Source organism: Ruditapes philippinarum, unplaced genomic scaffold (assembly GCF_026571515.1).
Source record: "Ruditapes philippinarum isolate M1 unplaced genomic scaffold, ASM2657151v2 ctg8860_1_1_1_1, whole genome shotgun sequence".
In the NCBI taxonomy this organism is placed as follows: Eukaryota; Metazoa; Mollusca; class Bivalvia; order Venerida; family Veneridae; genus Ruditapes; species Ruditapes philippinarum.
In genome coordinates, this window is record NW_026864933.1 from 104,556 (window position 1) to 122,175 (window position 17,620).

The 17,620-nt window shown below is 33.8% G+C and overlaps 1 protein-coding gene across 1 annotated transcript in view; it reads right to left on the reverse strand.

Annotated features, from left to right (window-relative positions):
* Nucleotides 1-17,620, reverse strand: part of LOC132727330 (uncharacterized) — a 58,157-nt gene that overhangs the window by 26,191 nt on the left and 14,346 nt on the right. The window contains exons 11-27 of the mRNA XM_060712764.1: nt 17,021-17,186; nt 16,563-16,661; nt 15,246-15,442; nt 14,711-14,914; nt 13,982-14,112; nt 13,141-13,318; nt 11,499-11,584; nt 11,100-11,225; nt 10,351-10,459; nt 9,766-9,907; nt 8,804-8,843; nt 8,309-8,515; nt 6,578-6,650; nt 5,876-5,943; nt 5,318-5,475; nt 4,036-4,230; nt 1,400-1,704 (exon numbers count right to left, since the gene is read on the reverse strand). Coding sequence (XP_060568747.1) covers nt 1,400-1,704; nt 4,036-4,230; nt 5,318-5,475; nt 5,876-5,943; nt 6,578-6,650; nt 8,309-8,515; nt 8,804-8,843; nt 9,766-9,907; nt 10,351-10,459; nt 11,100-11,225; nt 11,499-11,584; nt 13,141-13,318; nt 13,982-14,112; nt 14,711-14,914; nt 15,246-15,442; nt 16,563-16,661; nt 17,021-17,186 — 2,484 coding nt within the window. The remainder of the gene's footprint in view (nt 1-1,399; nt 1,705-4,035; nt 4,231-5,317; nt 5,476-5,875; nt 5,944-6,577; nt 6,651-8,308; nt 8,516-8,803; nt 8,844-9,765; nt 9,908-10,350; nt 10,460-11,099; nt 11,226-11,498; nt 11,585-13,140; nt 13,319-13,981; nt 14,113-14,710; nt 14,915-15,245; nt 15,443-16,562; nt 16,662-17,020; nt 17,187-17,620) is intronic.

A 17,620-nucleotide genomic window follows, 5' to 3' on the forward strand; every position in this document is an offset into this window, starting at 1 on the left:
GACCCCTTGACCCCAAAATCAATAGGGGTCATCTACTAATCATGACCAATCACCATACCAAGTTTGAAGTTCCTAGGCCTTAAGGTTCTTTAGTTATTGATCGGAAACCGTTTTTCCTTACAAGGTCAATGTGACCTTGACCTTTGACCCCTTGATCCCAAAATCAATAGGGGTCATCTACTGATCATGACCAATCACCATACCAAGTTTGAAGTTCCTAGGCCTCAAGGTTCTTTAGTTATTGATCGGAAACCGTTTTTGCTTACAAGGTCAATGTGACCTTGACCTTTGACCCCTTGACCCCAAAATCAATAGGGGTCATCTACTTATCATGCCTAATCACCATACCAAGTTTGAAGTTCCTAGGCCTAAGGGTTCTTTAGTTATCACTCGGAAACCATTTGGTCTTCGGACCGACGGACCGACAAGTGCAAAGCAATATACCCCCTTTTCTTCGAAATGGGGGCATAAAAAATAACATTTTTCTAGTAAAAAGATCTAAGTTTATGGGGCGATAATTCTTGCAATATTGGTGCTAGAGTTATGAACCTTGTCACATAAGATGTGGATGATGATAACGTAAATATATTTGGAGTATGAAGTTGATCCCTTTAGAAATATATAAGTAACAGTAAAAAATAATATTTTTTATGGAAAATTCTAAGTTCAAGGAAGATAAATCTGAAAATATTGGTGCTAGAGTTATGAACCTTGTCACATAAGATGGGGATGATGATAACGTAAATATATTTGAAGTATGAGGTTGATCCCTTAAGAAATAAAAAAGAAACAGTAAGAAATAGTACTTTTTGAGGAAAATTCTAAGTTCAAAGGGAGATAAATCTGAAAATATTGGTGCTAGAGTTATGAACCTTGTCACATAAGATGGGGATGATGATAAGGTGCATATATTTGAAGTATGAGGTTGATCCCTTAAGAAATAAAGAAGAAACAGTAAAAAATAGTATTTTTTAAGGAAAATTCTAAGTTCAAGGGGAGATAAATCTGAAAATATTGGTGCTAGAGTTATGAACCTTGTCACATAAGACGTGGTTGATGATAAGGAACATATATTTGAAGTTTGAAGTTGATACCTTAAGAAATGACAAAGTTATAGTGAAAAATATTTTACTACACCAAAACTTTAATCTAAAATCTGGACACGGACGCAGACGCCGGGGCGAGTAGGACAGCTCTCCATATACTTCGTATAGTCGAGCTAATAACGCAACAATAAAAAGGTAGCATTTTTCTTCATTTTAACATTAAACTTTGCAAGCTCTCAAAGAAATTTTTTGTTTCATGCTAACATATGTAATATTTTTTAAACATCAATCCAATTATCTGAATTTCACTTTCACAAGAACTTAAAATGAATATAATATCTAGAATTCTCAACCTTTTGTTTTCTTTGTTGCTTCTACAATACTACATGGTTGATTGAGACCGAGCGGCTCTTGTCTCTCTCTCGAACATTTTCCCTTCTCTGCATCTTTCCTCGAGCAAGACTCCCTAGGATCAAGTGTTGTTGTACATGGTGGTAAAGTGGTGGTAGTAGTGGTTGTGGTGGTGGTAGTTGTTGTGGTGGTGGTAGTTGTTGTGGTAGTGGTAGTTGTTGTAGTCTCATTTAGATCCAGTACAATTGGTATGTCGGCATCCGGTGCCGTATGCTTCACACCGATGTTAAACAAAGTGGTCTCGCTCCTAGAATACAAATGAGCCGTGCCATGACAAAACCAACATAATGGGTTTGCGATCAGCATGGATCCAGTCTGATCAGTGTCCATGCTGTTCGCTTACAAAACCTATAACAAGCAGAGAAACTGATAGCAAACAGCATTGATCCTGATCAGACTGCGCGGATGCGCAGGCTGGTCTGGATCCATGCTGATCGCAAAACCATTATGTTGGTTTTGTCATTGCACGGCTCAAATAATGATTTTAAGCAAAAATGATGTCACGCTTCTAGGAAAACTGAGGTAAAGAACATGAAATATTATCTCAATTCTATTCATATATTTTATAAAATCACATTATCAAGGATATAATTCTAGAAAATTCCTTTATAAGCCGCCTTCCTCAATATTTATTAATTTTTTATATAGATATTCATATATCAATTTAATGCCCCGGTCACATATTCACGGATAATGCCACGGAAGAGCTACGGTCCAATTGTTCACGGATTACTACGGAAATGTGAAATTCCGTAGTCCGCTACGTTTCCAGTACGGACACACAACTATATGAGTACGGAGTTCGACGGATTTACCACCAAAAGCCCCGGGAGAGACACGGATTGTTACGGACCGACACGGTTTGATACGGAGCGACACGAATCAGGACGGACGCACTACGGATACACTACGGTCTGCTACGGTATAAGCACGGGTTAGTACGAATAAGTACGGTCTGATACGGAGAAGAACGAATTGATACGGAGAAGAACGAATTGCCACGGATATATACGGACCTATTATATCCGTCCACAACCTCTTGCATGCTCAATGTCTTATAGTGAATTTCTTGAAGGACGCCGGATCCTCAACAAGTTCGGCCATGAGAGCCTCATACTAAGCATGAAGGGGTCTTCGTAAAAGCCCATCTCTAGTCAACCATCACCTCTGTCTTCTCTTACCTGATTAGATATGGACTAGTAATCATTAATGAAAAATGTTGATCAATAATGCTTCTCTTTTGATTTTAAAATGTGCTGTTCATTTACAATTACATTAATTATCGTGAATGTTTATGTTTTAAGAATATGTAAAATGCTTGTTAATTAATCTTAGTATCACTCAAGGGCCAGCGTCCGAGGCTTATGAGACACTTCGTTTTATGTACATATTTACTCCAATTTCACAATTCAATGTTTTGTAAAATAAGTAACATTACTTATGCATTGTTGTACGATATTGACCTATTTTTTACCTCTATGCATGTCATCAATTTACAGTTGCAGCCAGTTAATGGCAATAAAATTTATTGAATGTTCACACAAATATCTGTTTTTAACAAGTACCTTTGAAAAAGTACATGATACTTAATTTATCCGTACTAAACAGTGGTGGACCGTACCATTCCGTACCGTTTCGTGGTGCAACGCAATAAACCGTAAAAGACCGTGCTAATCCTTGCCTCTCCGTAGCACAGCGTATTACGATCGTGGCTTTCCGTGATAATGCCGTATTAATCCGTATTAAAACCGTAGCTTATACGTAGGGTAACCGTACACATACGTAGTTCTCCGTACCAAACCGTGGACAATGTGGGGCCTACGAATCAGTACGGACTAGAACGGTTTACGTACGGACAAGTACGTATCAGTACGGTTTAATACGGACTAATAGGGATACGCTACGGTTGGTTTTTCCGTAGCAAATTTTTGTGCATGTTCAAAAATTGTCAAGGATCGCTACGGATATACAAGGACTACTACGATTGATCACGGTTACAATACGGAGAGCTACTGACCAGTACGGGTAACTACGGACGATGTTGGAATTAATCCGTGGCTCTTCCGTAGGTGTTTTCCGTGAATATGTGACCGGGGTATAAAGCAGCTACTTTTTAACCTTTCATTTGCATGAAAAGTGGTTCAGGGCAAGCACTGCAGATTGATCATTGTTGATATATCTATTCTGAGTTTCTGAGAATACATCTATTTCTTATGCATTAAGGACAATTTCGTGGATTGTCTACATTTATTTATACAAAACAATCCAATGCAAATAATGTAATGCATAATAATTTTACAGAAAACAAAATGAAATTTCATATGATAATAATTTTGTGGACTGACCTATCCACAAAAATATCAAAAATTACCAGTCACAAATTAAAATGATTTTGCGCTATTGTATATGATTTTTTACATTTTTCAAGCAACTATAACAAAACAGGAATTTCCATGCAAGTGGAACAAAAAAGAATTTACAAACAACTGGACAAAATTTTTTTAAAAAAATATATTTTAACACAACTGGAACAATAAATTAATTTGCATGCAACTAGAACAAAAAAAAAGATATTTACACATTAAGAACATCATTGCTGAAGAAGCAAATCCATTTGTTTGGTGTTTCTGTGATAAAGGAAGATCGCTCATCCGATGTATCATTTTCGTAAGACACAGCATCCATGTAGGACATCATTTCTACTAATGTTTCATTTGTCAGTGGCAGTACACAATTATAATCGTACTTAGTAATCGTAGGCTCTTCATATGCCCTGTAACCATAGAAATAACATTATTTAAAATCACAACCGCTTTCAAACTTCTTGCAAAATGTTTTGCCATTGGCCTCAAACTTCATAAATCTTGAAATTTTAAAAATATGTATCAAAATTATCTTTATTTCTCATTAAAAATAACATTAATTTTACCCATGTGCAAAAATTCAGGATTCAGTCAGAATATTTAATTAGATTTCCTTAAAAATGATAAATGGTTTTGTCCGGATCGAAAGATGGAAAAGTCCATGTAAGATATTTAACAGGGTAAGGGTTAAAGGTCAACATATTTCTGTTAATTCTCTTTTTCTATAAGCATAAAGGTTTAAATGTTCAGAAGCTTTTAAGTAAGTCATCGCTTAAAGGGACTTCCACTTGAATGTTTAAAAACAGGTAGGGACTGAAAATATGTTTTGGAGATTTTTTTATCATTTGATGTAGGTCTTACTTTTTAATCTAAGTTGTGCAAAATTTTCAGATAAATTCCCTTTTTACTCATTTTAGCTAGAATAACCAATTTTAAAGATGGCAAAATGATTAAAAAAGGATAAGCAATTGCAATGCTTTAAACACTCAAAATGTGCTCAGATTGGAACAAAAAAACGAATTTCCAAATTTATTTCTGAGTACATTTCTTTATTATATTTTGGCATATCCTCCCAGCCCCTGGAAAATTTTACATGTTAGAATTCAAATTTTAATGTTTTTTCAGCTTTTTGTACCTCAGTGGAAGTTCCCTTTCATGTACATCAACTTAATGATAATATTCAAAGTAAATATAGTTTGAAGAAAGAAGGCAGTAAAAATAAACTAGCATACTACGAACATTCGAGACCTATCAATGAATAAGAGATACAGTCAAACTTGTGAACAAACGCCACCAAAGGGAGAGACAAGTGATGGTCTTTATAGACAAGTGGTCTTTATTTTGAGGTTACTTTATTCCATTTTATAAATAAAGGGTTGTCAAAAAGTGACCTTTATCTACAGGGTTATCTTTATTCTGAAGTGGTTTTAAACACGTCTGACTGTACATGTATATAAAATGGAAAATCTTTTTTTTTGGGGGACAAAACTTTATTACCTTATAAACACATAAAATGTAACATTTTCAGTTTCTATGATTACATCGTCTTCTAGCGTACTATTGGTTGAATTATCACCTTGTGCGAGAGAAGATCCAGTGAGATTGTATAATTGTGTCACAGATAAAGATAAGGCGCTGTTTGGCGGAACAAGGACCTGGAGAAAAATACCAGATTTCATAACATTGCACAAAATGTAAATTCTACAAAAATGAATTTTAACCAGTTTAACCTGAAAGATTGCAATACATTGTAATAATTCATATACAACTCAGGGAAGCTGAATATCAAATGAATTAACTTCACTATAATTGAAGAAAAAAAAATTATGTATGAAATTGAAAATCCAAAATTCAAAGTCTTGAACATACATGTATTGTTGACTACTTCGATAACTAACGCTAAAATCTGCATTTTAATAGTGGCATATACATGTATATACTATTGAGTTTGAAGATAATAAAGTGAATCAAAATTTTAGTAAATTTAAAAACTTAAATTTTTTATAAATTAAATTTCAAAATTTTTTTTCTTTAAAATTAAAATGATGGGATAACCATGTTGTCTCGCCACTCCCTCGTCAGTGAATCAATACTAGAAGAGTCCGACATAAAAGATTCTCGATCTGTAGAAATAAAGTTACACCTTTACTGTTGATTTTGTATTAAATTTTGACCTTCATTGGTTGTGTTTGTATATTGCATCAACACTGTAAAGGTCATATGGTAACATTCCAGTTACTGGTGAAAGAAGACCTCAGGTGCCCCTCCTTGCATAATTTCAGGTACTAAGCACGTAAGTAGAAGCACCTATGTTCCTTAAGCTAGCCAGCTAGGTTCAATCCATGAAAGAAGCTAGTCAGTAATTTGACAGTAAGAAAAGGGGCATAACTCTGTAAAAATGGTAAATCATAGAAGTGGGACCTACTGGTATGCCCATTATGCTAGATTACCACAGAGAACAAGTGTGCAAAGTTTCAACTTTCAACCTATTCCCTTCAGTAGTTTTGGAGATATCAAATTGCAACAAAAATTTGACCAAAGTGAGACGGTGATGACGACACCAGGGATAGTACAATAATAGTCCCTATTGTTTAGTTGAATAATATTTTATTGCATATTTGGTACATGATAAATTTACTGATTTTTAAGCATATGAAAGGTTTGGATCAAAAGTTATGCCAACATTATCTAGGGTCCCTATTCTTTGAATATTTCAGCTAAAAATTGATGTGAAAACATTTAATAAATGTAACATACCAATAAAAACATCAAAGTCTTGCTCTAAGTCTTTGACTTCCATTTCAAGTCCAGAGTCATTTCTATATTTGATGTTTTTATTAGGTCACTAAAATTTATTTTCTTAGCAGAACCTTAACTGCGGGTTTTTTTTTCCAGGGTGTAGTAATTTTTTGGGCGGGCCTGACAAACCTAAAAAAATATTTTTGGGAAATATTTTTAAGGGACTTTTTTCAGGGAACCCCTTTTGAATTGTCTTAAAACCAATATTTTTTTTTGGGGTTTTGGCACCCCTTTTACCTGAAATTTTCCCAACATAGAAAGGGGGAATTTAAAATACAGGGAAAACCCCCCACCCCTACAAAAATACTGGGTATTAGGGCCAGGGAATTCCCCTTCCGTTTTTACTTTCAAAACAGGATTTTTTACTGTTTATTACTAAAAAACCTGTCTTACATCCCCACCATTTTTTTCTGGTTATAAAAATAAATACACACTATAAAAAAAAGGGTTTAATAAAAATTTAAAGGTTTTTTTTAAATTACAGGGGAATTTCTAAAATGTTATTTTTTATGTAAAAATGCAAAAAAAAAATAAAAAAACTTGCTTTTTGTAAAGACAGGATATTTTTAGCTCTTCAGAAACATTTTTTAGGGGAAAAAATCAGCGGGACCCTTGGGTTAAACGGGCCCATAACATTTCCCCTTTAAAGTTTAGATTTTTTCCAACCCTGCACCAATCAACCCAAGTTTTTTAAAAAGTTTAATTAAAATTTAAAGGGTTTTTTAAAATTGGGCCCTTTAAAAAAATAATGGTAAAATATTAACTCTTTTGTACAAAAAAAGTTTTTTAAATTCCTGTTACCAAAGTAAGCTGAGATTTGGAACAATCACTTTTAAATTCCCCCCAAAAATCAAAGAAGGCCTGTGAATAAAAAATTAATAATAGGTATGAAATTTAAATTAAACGGGTCAGCCCAAATGTAAAGAAAAATTTTGGCCGGCTCAAGGATCAAACCAGTGACTCCAGAATTACAAATTGAGTGCTCTTCCTACTGAGCTAAGCAAGCTGATACAACTATCAATCTATTAAAGCTAGTCAAGCACTTTTGGGACAAAAACTTTAAATATTCTTGGAGAAAAGGAAATAATTGGTTTGCATCAAATGTTCCATAATACATACTTGTTTAAGCTTTTTTTTTCTATTTAACTCCTAGTGGTCAACAATTCCTGTTCTTCAATCAAAAATGATGAGTCTATGCCACTAGTTACATCAGTTTCACTTTCAACTTTTTTTTTGTGATGAATTGCCATTGATTGATTTGTAGTCATTTAATAAAGTAAATTAGAGTAGATTACATGTATATATTATACATGTATATATTCTTCTCAACTTTTTAAGATTAATTTTAGTTTGATTCAAGCATATTTCTTCCTGGAACTTACCAGTACTTGTGTCATATTAGCAAAATTATAGTCATGACCAGTGTAAGGCTTGAACCCATAACCACTGATTTGAGAGGCAGATACTGTAAGTTAATCTATAGATTTGATAACTAATTTTTTCACAAAAATAAAATGATGTAATTTACAGCTTTTTTTAATGAGAAAAATTGATGCCTAGTAATGCAGTAGCAGTACCACTTTTTAAGACAGTAATGCAGTACCAGTACCAGTAGTAGCAAAATTTTGTAAGAGTAATTCAGTATCAGTACCAGTTCTTGCAAAATCGCTGCAGTACGTACTGCAGTACCAGTACCAGTAATGCAGCTCTGTCTGTATCTGCTAGAGAACTGCTTTCCTTACCATCATTTATATTCTGTGTTAGTTTTTTGTCAACAGTCACAGTCATCTTTGGCGTGTCTAACTTCATATTGCTTTCACCAGCCACTTTGTAATTGGAGACGATATCAATTACTTTCTGAAGTGTCTTCTCTAACTTCAGTCCAGCTTCCTTTGCCTAAAATTACAAGATTTAAATTACAATAATAATTCTTATATCAAAATCATTCTTGTATGATGCTTCATTCATAATGTGGGTTTATAAACTATAATAATAAATGTGGAAACTGTAGATGGGCGCCTCTCACACAAGATTTCTTGGTTCTAGCAGTACATAAAGTATATTTCTTGCATATCTGATCTTGGGGTTCGTCTTTACTGTGCTAAAAAAACCATCTTACTTTTTCATACCATTTTTTTTGGTATCAGTTAAAAAACATGTTCATACAGTTATGATCTATCTTACCCATTGCGTATTTTTTCTGGCCATTTTTTTGTCATCACTTCTACGAAATATGTCGGTTACCTAACAACAGCATAGCTTAAGACATGTCCTTTTGACTGGACACCAGCTTTTGTATAAGCATTTATGCAATTTTTCAAAATAATTCATTTTTTCAAATTTGTATTGATTTTTAATAAACAGAAACAAGAGCTGTCTGTAGGACAGCAACGCTCGACTATTCTTAGTGCTTGATAGTAAAAAAAAATCCTTGATACAAATTACCTCCTCCTGTTTACAGGTTTACAGGTTGGGGTAATGATGGTGAACAAGTGTACAAAGTTTCAAAGCCATAATGTCAAATGGACTTTTGAAAAATATTTGAACTATTACAAAAACTTTAACGTAAATTCTAAGTCGAAAAAAGGGGCATAATTCTGTCAAAATGCTTGATACAGTTACCTCCTCCTGTTTATAGGGTTGGGATAATGATGTGAAACAAGTGTGCAAAGTTTCAAAAGCCATATGTCAATGGACCTTTGAAAATATTTGAAACTATTACAAAAACTTTAACGTAAAATTTTAAGTTGAAAAAGGTGCTTAATTCTGTCAAAATGCTTGATACAGTTACCTCCTCCTGTCTACAGGTTGGGGTCATGATGGTGAACAAGTGTGCCAAGTTTCAAAGCCATAATGTCAATAGACTTTGAAAATATTTGAACTATTACAAAAACATTAACATAAGTGGTTACGCCGACGCGGACACCAACGCCGACGCCGACGCTCGGGTGACTACAATAGCTCTACTTATTCTTATCGAATAGTCGAGCTAAAAATATTGATAATACAGCGATTTTGTTTCTATCAGGACAGCTCTACTCTTTTTTTTTTTTTTTTGCTTTAAAAAAAAACCATAGTAAATAATAGTATCTACTTTAAATTTTTAGTAGCCAGAAGCTGTTCTTGTTTCAGATTATAGGTTCTGCAACTGACATGGTGGGTTGTAGGTGCGAGCGTTGTTGTTGTTGTACCAGTTTGCAGCTGTTTCTGCAATCATGGCTGCAGCTAAGTCGCTGATTCTTTTGTTGGCCTTGTCAGCCAGGTAACCTGCTCCTTGAGCCATCTTACCTGTAAATAAACAACTTATAGATGAAATTTGACCCGATGACCTAGTAGTTACAATAACAAATGAGCCGCCTCGTGAACAAACCAACATTATCAGTGCCTGACTAGCATGGATCCAGACCAGCCTTGCGCATCCATGTAGTCTGACCAGGATCCATGCTGTTCGCTTTAAAACGCTATTACAAGTAGAGAAACTGATAGCGAACAGCCTGGATCCTTTGATCAGAAACTGTGCGGATGCGCAGGCTGGTCTGGATCCATGCTGATTGCAGACGCACTATGTTCGTTTTGTCATGGCGCGGCTCAAATTGACATTAGATGCTTTATTTTACTGGTTTTAACAGCTGCATCTTCACTTTAAAATACACATCCCATGCAAAACAATTTTATTTCAAGAAATACATGCATCAATGCAATAGAAGACATAATTTTTTGTCTAAATTTACCAATGACATCAATAAGCGTGAACGCAGCTTCTTCCCTGTCATCTGCTGACGTATAAACCTCTCTTTCAAGCACCTTTGCATAATTATCCAACACTATATTAGCACTGTCCTGAAATATAAGTGGTGGATATATTAGAACAAGTTATACAGAATACCAAAACTACAGCTATAAATTGCATGTAAAAATTCTTATTTATCGTTCTGCAATATGTAGTATCCTTCAATTTTGTTTATAGAAAACAGGTGCCATGCCAAGGGTTCATAATCAAAACTTTGTAAAACCTTACATTTTCTATTATATTTATTTTTTTAAGCGGACTTATTTGCAGCTTCATCTTCTGATATGCTGAAATGAATAACACACTTTTTTTGGATGGGTTTTCCATCGAACCAACATAGTACAAATCATATGGTCATTGGTGACTTTCCAGCTTTATTGGGGAAAAGGGAAAACTTCAGATTTCCTTATTCCCCGGCACCAAAAGGCACCTAAGAAGAAAAATGAAAGTTTAAGTAAACTTTGCTTAGCTTTGGCCCCTGAAAGGATTTCAAAAATTTTTGTGGGATTTTTAATTCCCACAGCAGTGAGGGGGAAGTGAATTTTTTGGGGTATGACCTTTTAAAACACTCAGGCCCCAGCACCTTTAAGAAATTTCACTCGAAAAAACCCAAATTTAAAATATTTTTACAAGAGAATATCTAAATTTAAACTAAGCAAAATTGTACCTGATACAACAGCAAAACTTTACCTGGGATGATATTGATAGTTCATTTTCTTTCTCAGCTAAAGTTGCGAGGGCAGCACTTGTTGTCTGCATCTCCTCCAGTGTTGTCGGGGCAATACGCTCAAAACCAAACATTATTGCTTCTCGTGTCTATAAAACATAAATATTATATGTATGAATAATAGACAATGGTTTAGGCAAAAACTAGCAAATGACATGGTCGATGCACATTGAAGAGTATTGATATAGACAAGTTTGTCATGCACACAAAAAAAAAAATCACATAACAAATTATTCTAAGTATTGTACATGATTACCTGAAGGCAATCAGACTTGTATAGTCTAAGAATGTTTCATTAAAGAATTTTTATTTAGAGTTTACATCACATGACAATCTATAGATGTAAATGTTATTGGATTCACCTTTTCCCGCCTAGCTCTGCCTTCCTCTTGACTGGCAAGTTGGGCAGCTGTCACATTATCCGTGGTACTTACACTTGTTGGTGTAGCTTTAAAACATAAAAATACAATACAATTTACAGACAGGTTAAAATGGACTGTCTACCATGGGCACATTTTTCATTAGTATTTGAAATATTGATAAAAAAACAATAGAAATGTATCATTTGAACACTCGCATAGAATATTTCTTGAAACAAGAGCACTGAATGCAGTGTTCACAAATGTGTGCTAACAGAGTTTAGTTAAAAAGGGGCAAAACTCTTAGTATTGCTTTAAATATTACTACACGTTGTCATGATAAGCAAGGATTCCAAATAAAATATCCCATCAATTTTGGGATTTGAACTTGGTTTGACTCTGCTGATCTTGGTACTTTATCATTACGTAATGGATTTGCCCTATTTTGAATTCGGTACAGTCCATTCAAAATTTTTAAGGGATTTCAGGGCCAAAATACAAATTCTAACACTATCGGAATTTTTTCTATAATTATAAACAAAGAAAGCCCGAAGCGTGCATTATTCCACAACAATGCACTTGCCGTTCTTATTATCTCCCTGTATTTTTTCACATTGAGGGCGCCATTTTGTTTGAAAAATCTGATAAATAAAAACATTTTTTGTCGAATTTTGTTGTGAAAACTGTCTAGAATGAAAGAAAATGGTCTAACTAAGAAAATGAATCCGAATACCAATATCTTTAATTCAGTCGTTAACGCTGTACAGACGTTTAAAGTGTTGTTTACGTGACGTCACAATGTAGCGCCAAACAGCAGGTGCAAAACAATCAAATCAAGTACGCTATTTTAATGTCCCTAACGAGTTAAGTTTTATAGTTATTCCACTTTTAATAATTTGTATTTCGCTTGAAGAATTATAGAGTGAAATAAAATAAACATACAAAGTTTTATCAACGTTTTCAAAATTCGTTATTCTGAAAATGTTTCTACACACGTTAGATTGAACGACAGTTTTTTTTCAACCCACTGGAACAGCCTTTAAAGAACGTTTCTATTGGAAACTCTGAGGCGAAAACAAATTTAACCACCAAACATAAAGTTCAACTTTATAATAATAATTATATTTTTTCTTGACGTGTTAGAATGGAAATAGATATTAATTCTTCGTGCATTATTGTATAATAATGCACGTTTTTCGTTCAAATGCTTTGTAATTAATCACTCAGGCCTATCGGCCTTCGTGATTATATTACAAAGCATTTGAACGAAAGACGTGCATTATTATACAAAAATGCACGTTTTTCGTTCAAATGCTTTGTAATTAATCACTCAGGCCTATCGGCCTTCGTGATTATATTACTACGCATTTGAACTCAAAACGTGCATTATTCTACAACAATGCACTCGGAATTGATATCTATTTCCTAAACAATTTTGCTAGCTACAGAATAGAGCCTAGTCAGACTATTTACATATAAAGACTGGCCTGGCTTTATACTGGTTGCAATGGTTAATCCCTTTTATTTCCAGCAGGTTAAGAGTTAGAATAGAAAAATGCCAGAAAGTTGCCATATTGACATGTTATTGCACACATATCCGTAAAAGTTTTAAGTAATGCTGCAGAAGAATATTTGTGAAACTTGCTTGTAGTAATATTTGTTGACATTTCAGTATTTGCCTCCTCATTCAGAAACTTTGCTATAACGTTACTGACTGGTGCGACCTTGACATCAGCACCGACAAAGAGATTGTCAATCAGACCTCCATCTTGTGTTGCATTAACCAACATGTCGGAAACTGTGCTAGAATCTGGTGCCGTAACCTATAAGTATAGATTTGTGGAATATTCTTCCGTGAATACTGATAACGTCTCACAGAAAAATGGGAATTTACAATATTTTTAATGGTGCAAAACCCAAGTGAAATATATCAATTATGAGCAGACAGATGGACAGTGTGCCCGACTATTCTCAGTGCTTAGCATGGATAAAGTCTCAAGAACAAAAAAGAAGATTTCATTAAAAAATAACATGAACAGTAATGAGTCTTTGGATATTGATCAAAGAATTATGTAAGTTCACAAAAGGCCAAATCTAGGTCAAAATCCATGTCAGACTTAAGGCCCTTGGATAGTGACCTCCAATTATGGTCTCAAAGACATGCATTAATTTAAGTGAATACCTTTAGTAGTTTTGAAGATGAATGGAACACTTAAAACAATAACTTTCAAAGTTAACAAAGGGCCATAATTCAGTAAAATTCTATATTAGAGTTATGAACCTCGGATATTGAAATCTTTAACCATTGTGCAAACTTTTACTCCACTATTATTTTTTAAATTTCCAGAACAGTAACCAAAATCGTATATTTCACTATTTAAGACAGTATGATATGATTTTTATCTCACTGATATATTTCAATATTTTTATCTAAAAGCAAACAATATAGGCTAAATACATTGTATATGTATAACAAATATTCTTACAGTTACAAAGCTCCAGACATCTTTAAATGCCCCACTTCGATCATAGGCACGTACAATAACATCAACTCTGTTATTTCTTGAGTCGAGCCCAGCAGGAAAAGGAGCTTCCTTTCCACCATTATTATCGATTGCTGGAAATAATACAAGCATATTGATTGAACAGATATCCTCAGTGGTGTTGACAAAATAAGCAACACTAGTAAAATGTCAGACAGGCCTGTACATCAGTTCAAAGTCCCGCCAGACAGTGTCTGGAGGCTGTCTTAGCTTTAAACAGTTTGTAAACACAAAGTCATGTTTGATATTGGCATTGGCATTCAAGCACCTAAATATATGTCTGTAATGGAAAGACTAAAGGTTTAAAACCCTTTGAATGCTAGTGATGATATAGCAAACCTTTACCACTAGGACAGAACCAGGCCAGCTAGCACATTTGTACAGTCTGACCAACCCTTTACTGTCAGCTTCTCAATTTTAAATTTTTTATATTTTTTATATACATGTACAATATAGAAGTCTCTTGCTTAATCAACAAACAGTTTATAACTTAATGCCAGACAATTCTTTTAATAAAATAACAACATTTAATGTTGAAAAAGATAAAATCATAAAGATGTCATAACATGAACTTGATATTTGACATGAACTTTATCTGACAAAAGTGCATGTATAAAAGAACAACAGTTGAGAATGGTTTTATTTCTAAGAATATAACAGTCATCAACATACTTCCTTCATAAAACCATGTAATTGGCAAATTATTGTCAAGTCGATATCCGAATTTGTATCTAAAAGATAAGCCATCATCCGTGTCATTGAAATTATACCCTCTAACATAGAACTTAGTCTCGTATTCCACCCCACTGCTAGGTGATATCTCCATTGCTCCCCAAAAAGGTTTCTTGTTCAACGAAAACCGTTTCTCAGCAATTCCTAGATAAGAAAATAAACCATTTATCAGATAAACTATGGTGCCAGATTAAAATAAAGTAAAATTAAATAAATACTTTGTGTAATAACAATACAAAAAGGCATCATTTGAGATATATGAACATCATATATATAAGTGTTAGCCACCAATATGGAAACAGGCTATTGTGCTTATTTGTTCTTTCTGATTCTCATTCATTTGGTAGCAATATTTTTGTAATTAGATACCTTTATCCCTCAAACTTTAAATGGACTGATCCAAATCAAAGCAGGGCAAATCCATTACACAAGCTCAGGTATTAACGGTTACTAAAAAAACAACATGTATACTTACCATGATTTGTTTCTGACTGTCCCCATCTCCAGATTTTCAGGGACAGCTCAAAATATGGATATGCAGATGGAAAGGGGTAGTTTGGCAAGATGGCCATATTTGGTCCCGCAATGCCAGTGCTTGTATATAGCTCCCAAGCACTGTGAGGAATCTCAGAACGTGTACTACGTATCCCATTTGATCCATACAGCTTCCAGCTTCAAAATAAATATATATTTTACACAGGGATTGTGGAAAATTTCTAAATGGTATTCATAACATTATGATAATGAATGCAGGAATGAAAACACGACCCTTAATGTCATTTTACAAATGACGTCATAAGATGTTAATGTTGTCATTGACGTTAAAATTAAAAATTGTGAATTTCTCTCAAGATGTTAAAGATAAATATGAATAGGTAACAATTAGCAAATGTCAAAACTTTTTAATTTTATTTCAAGAGCTATAGATTGAATTTCTTTAAGAATTCAATATGTCAATTAAAATAAGCAAGTGCCATTGGGTTCTTTCTCATGCCGGCAGTCAAATTTATCATTTTTTAACATGATAATTCAATAAACTGTCACTGTAGCTGATATAGGAAATCTTACTGTTAAACAATGGCTTTTAAAACAGAGATCATGATATAAAACAATTAGTACAAAAAAAACATGTAATGACACACACATAAATTGAGAAGCATATAGCTTTAATGTGACGTTAAGTATTTCTGACACCATAAAATCATAATGAACCTAATTTTACATTATTTTTTCTGCGACTATACGAAACTTTGTCACAGGGCATTAAAATGTGCAGCTTGACTGGGACTTGAACCCAGGACCATTGGACTACTGTACTTCAGTACTTATATATAAGCTATTCAGCCACAAACACAAGTTCTCCCCCAACTAGTGACAGTTCATTACTGTGAAATATTCCAACTATACTAAAATTCATCCTTGGGTTTCTTATCTGTCATAGAACACTTCTTAGAATCTCTGATGCTTTATACTGACATGGTCCCCTATTGGGCCCAAAATTGTTCAAGATGAGAAAATGTTAAGCCAGACCGCAACTTTAACCCGTAACCCTCCAAATACTGTACTGAAGCTCTATGGCTGCTTACACATGTTCTCTTCTAATAAGTATAATAGTTCTCTACCATGACAATTATACTAGGATAAAATATACACTTTCTTTTTTAGCCAACCAATAGTTTAAATGTGTTTATCACAGTGACTTCAGTAGTGTATTTGTGTAAATTTTTTAACATATTTCCTTTATCTTTAATAAAAATATTGATTAACATGGGAGAAAAAAAATAGAACGTACATGTAATAGAAATATACACCCCTTGTCCATCCATCAACTACAGACCTCAAACCATATCTGCTATCTGGATTAACACGCGGACCACAATTTGTAACGCATCTAGAAATAAAAAACAACCAAAAGAAAAAAAAAGAAAAAAAAAAAAAAGTTCAATCTCCTGAATTTCTTAAAATGGTCTCATCCAGCATAAATTTTTGGAACAGTCCATTATCAATTTTAAGATTATCAACATGTGACAATGACAAATGACTTTCTGTTTCAGCAGGTTGATAAATATAAAATCAATCGGCAAATTTGACTCTGCTATAAATATCCTTTCAGGCCTTATTTATAAGAGTCATATAATAATATTTCAGATTTTCACTCTTAATTTTCTATGGATACATTGCTTTTATATAAAACAGTGAGTTAGAAAAAAACATTTGAGAAGACTGTATTTTTTTCCCACCCATACATACTCAAGACCAAATACAGGTGGGTCACCGGCTGCAATGTATACTTCCTGAACAGCCTCTGCTTTTCGGCCATCTTTTCTCACAACCAGACGTATTTCTACCGAGTCTGATTCATACATTTCACCTGTCATGACCGAGATAACAGGTCCTGATGCATTCACAATGCGTCCTGCAGCAAAATAGCACAAAAGATTAATAATCTGTACCAAAATAAACATTTCAAGTAAGTATATATAACACAAATTTCATAATGATATAAAAACAATTTCATTTGAAAGTATGCTCCAAATTCAGAAATACAACTAGGTTCTATTAGCTTTTTGTATTTTTTTCAAAGAAAAAAATATCTTAAACAGGATGGCTTTCTGAGATCACTTTCATACTTTAATATAATCATAAACATTTTGTGCCACAAGGAACCCAATGAACTTGCATTAATAGTTTTTGCTGCATAATTTTTATAAAAAAATATGACATTTAACATTTCTTAAGAGCTCTATTAATAAAACAAAAATATTAAGGTGAAGTAACGAAGGGACAAATTTTATTAAAGCAAACCAACAACAGATTATAGTTAAAACTCTTCTAATTATGCAATGTCCA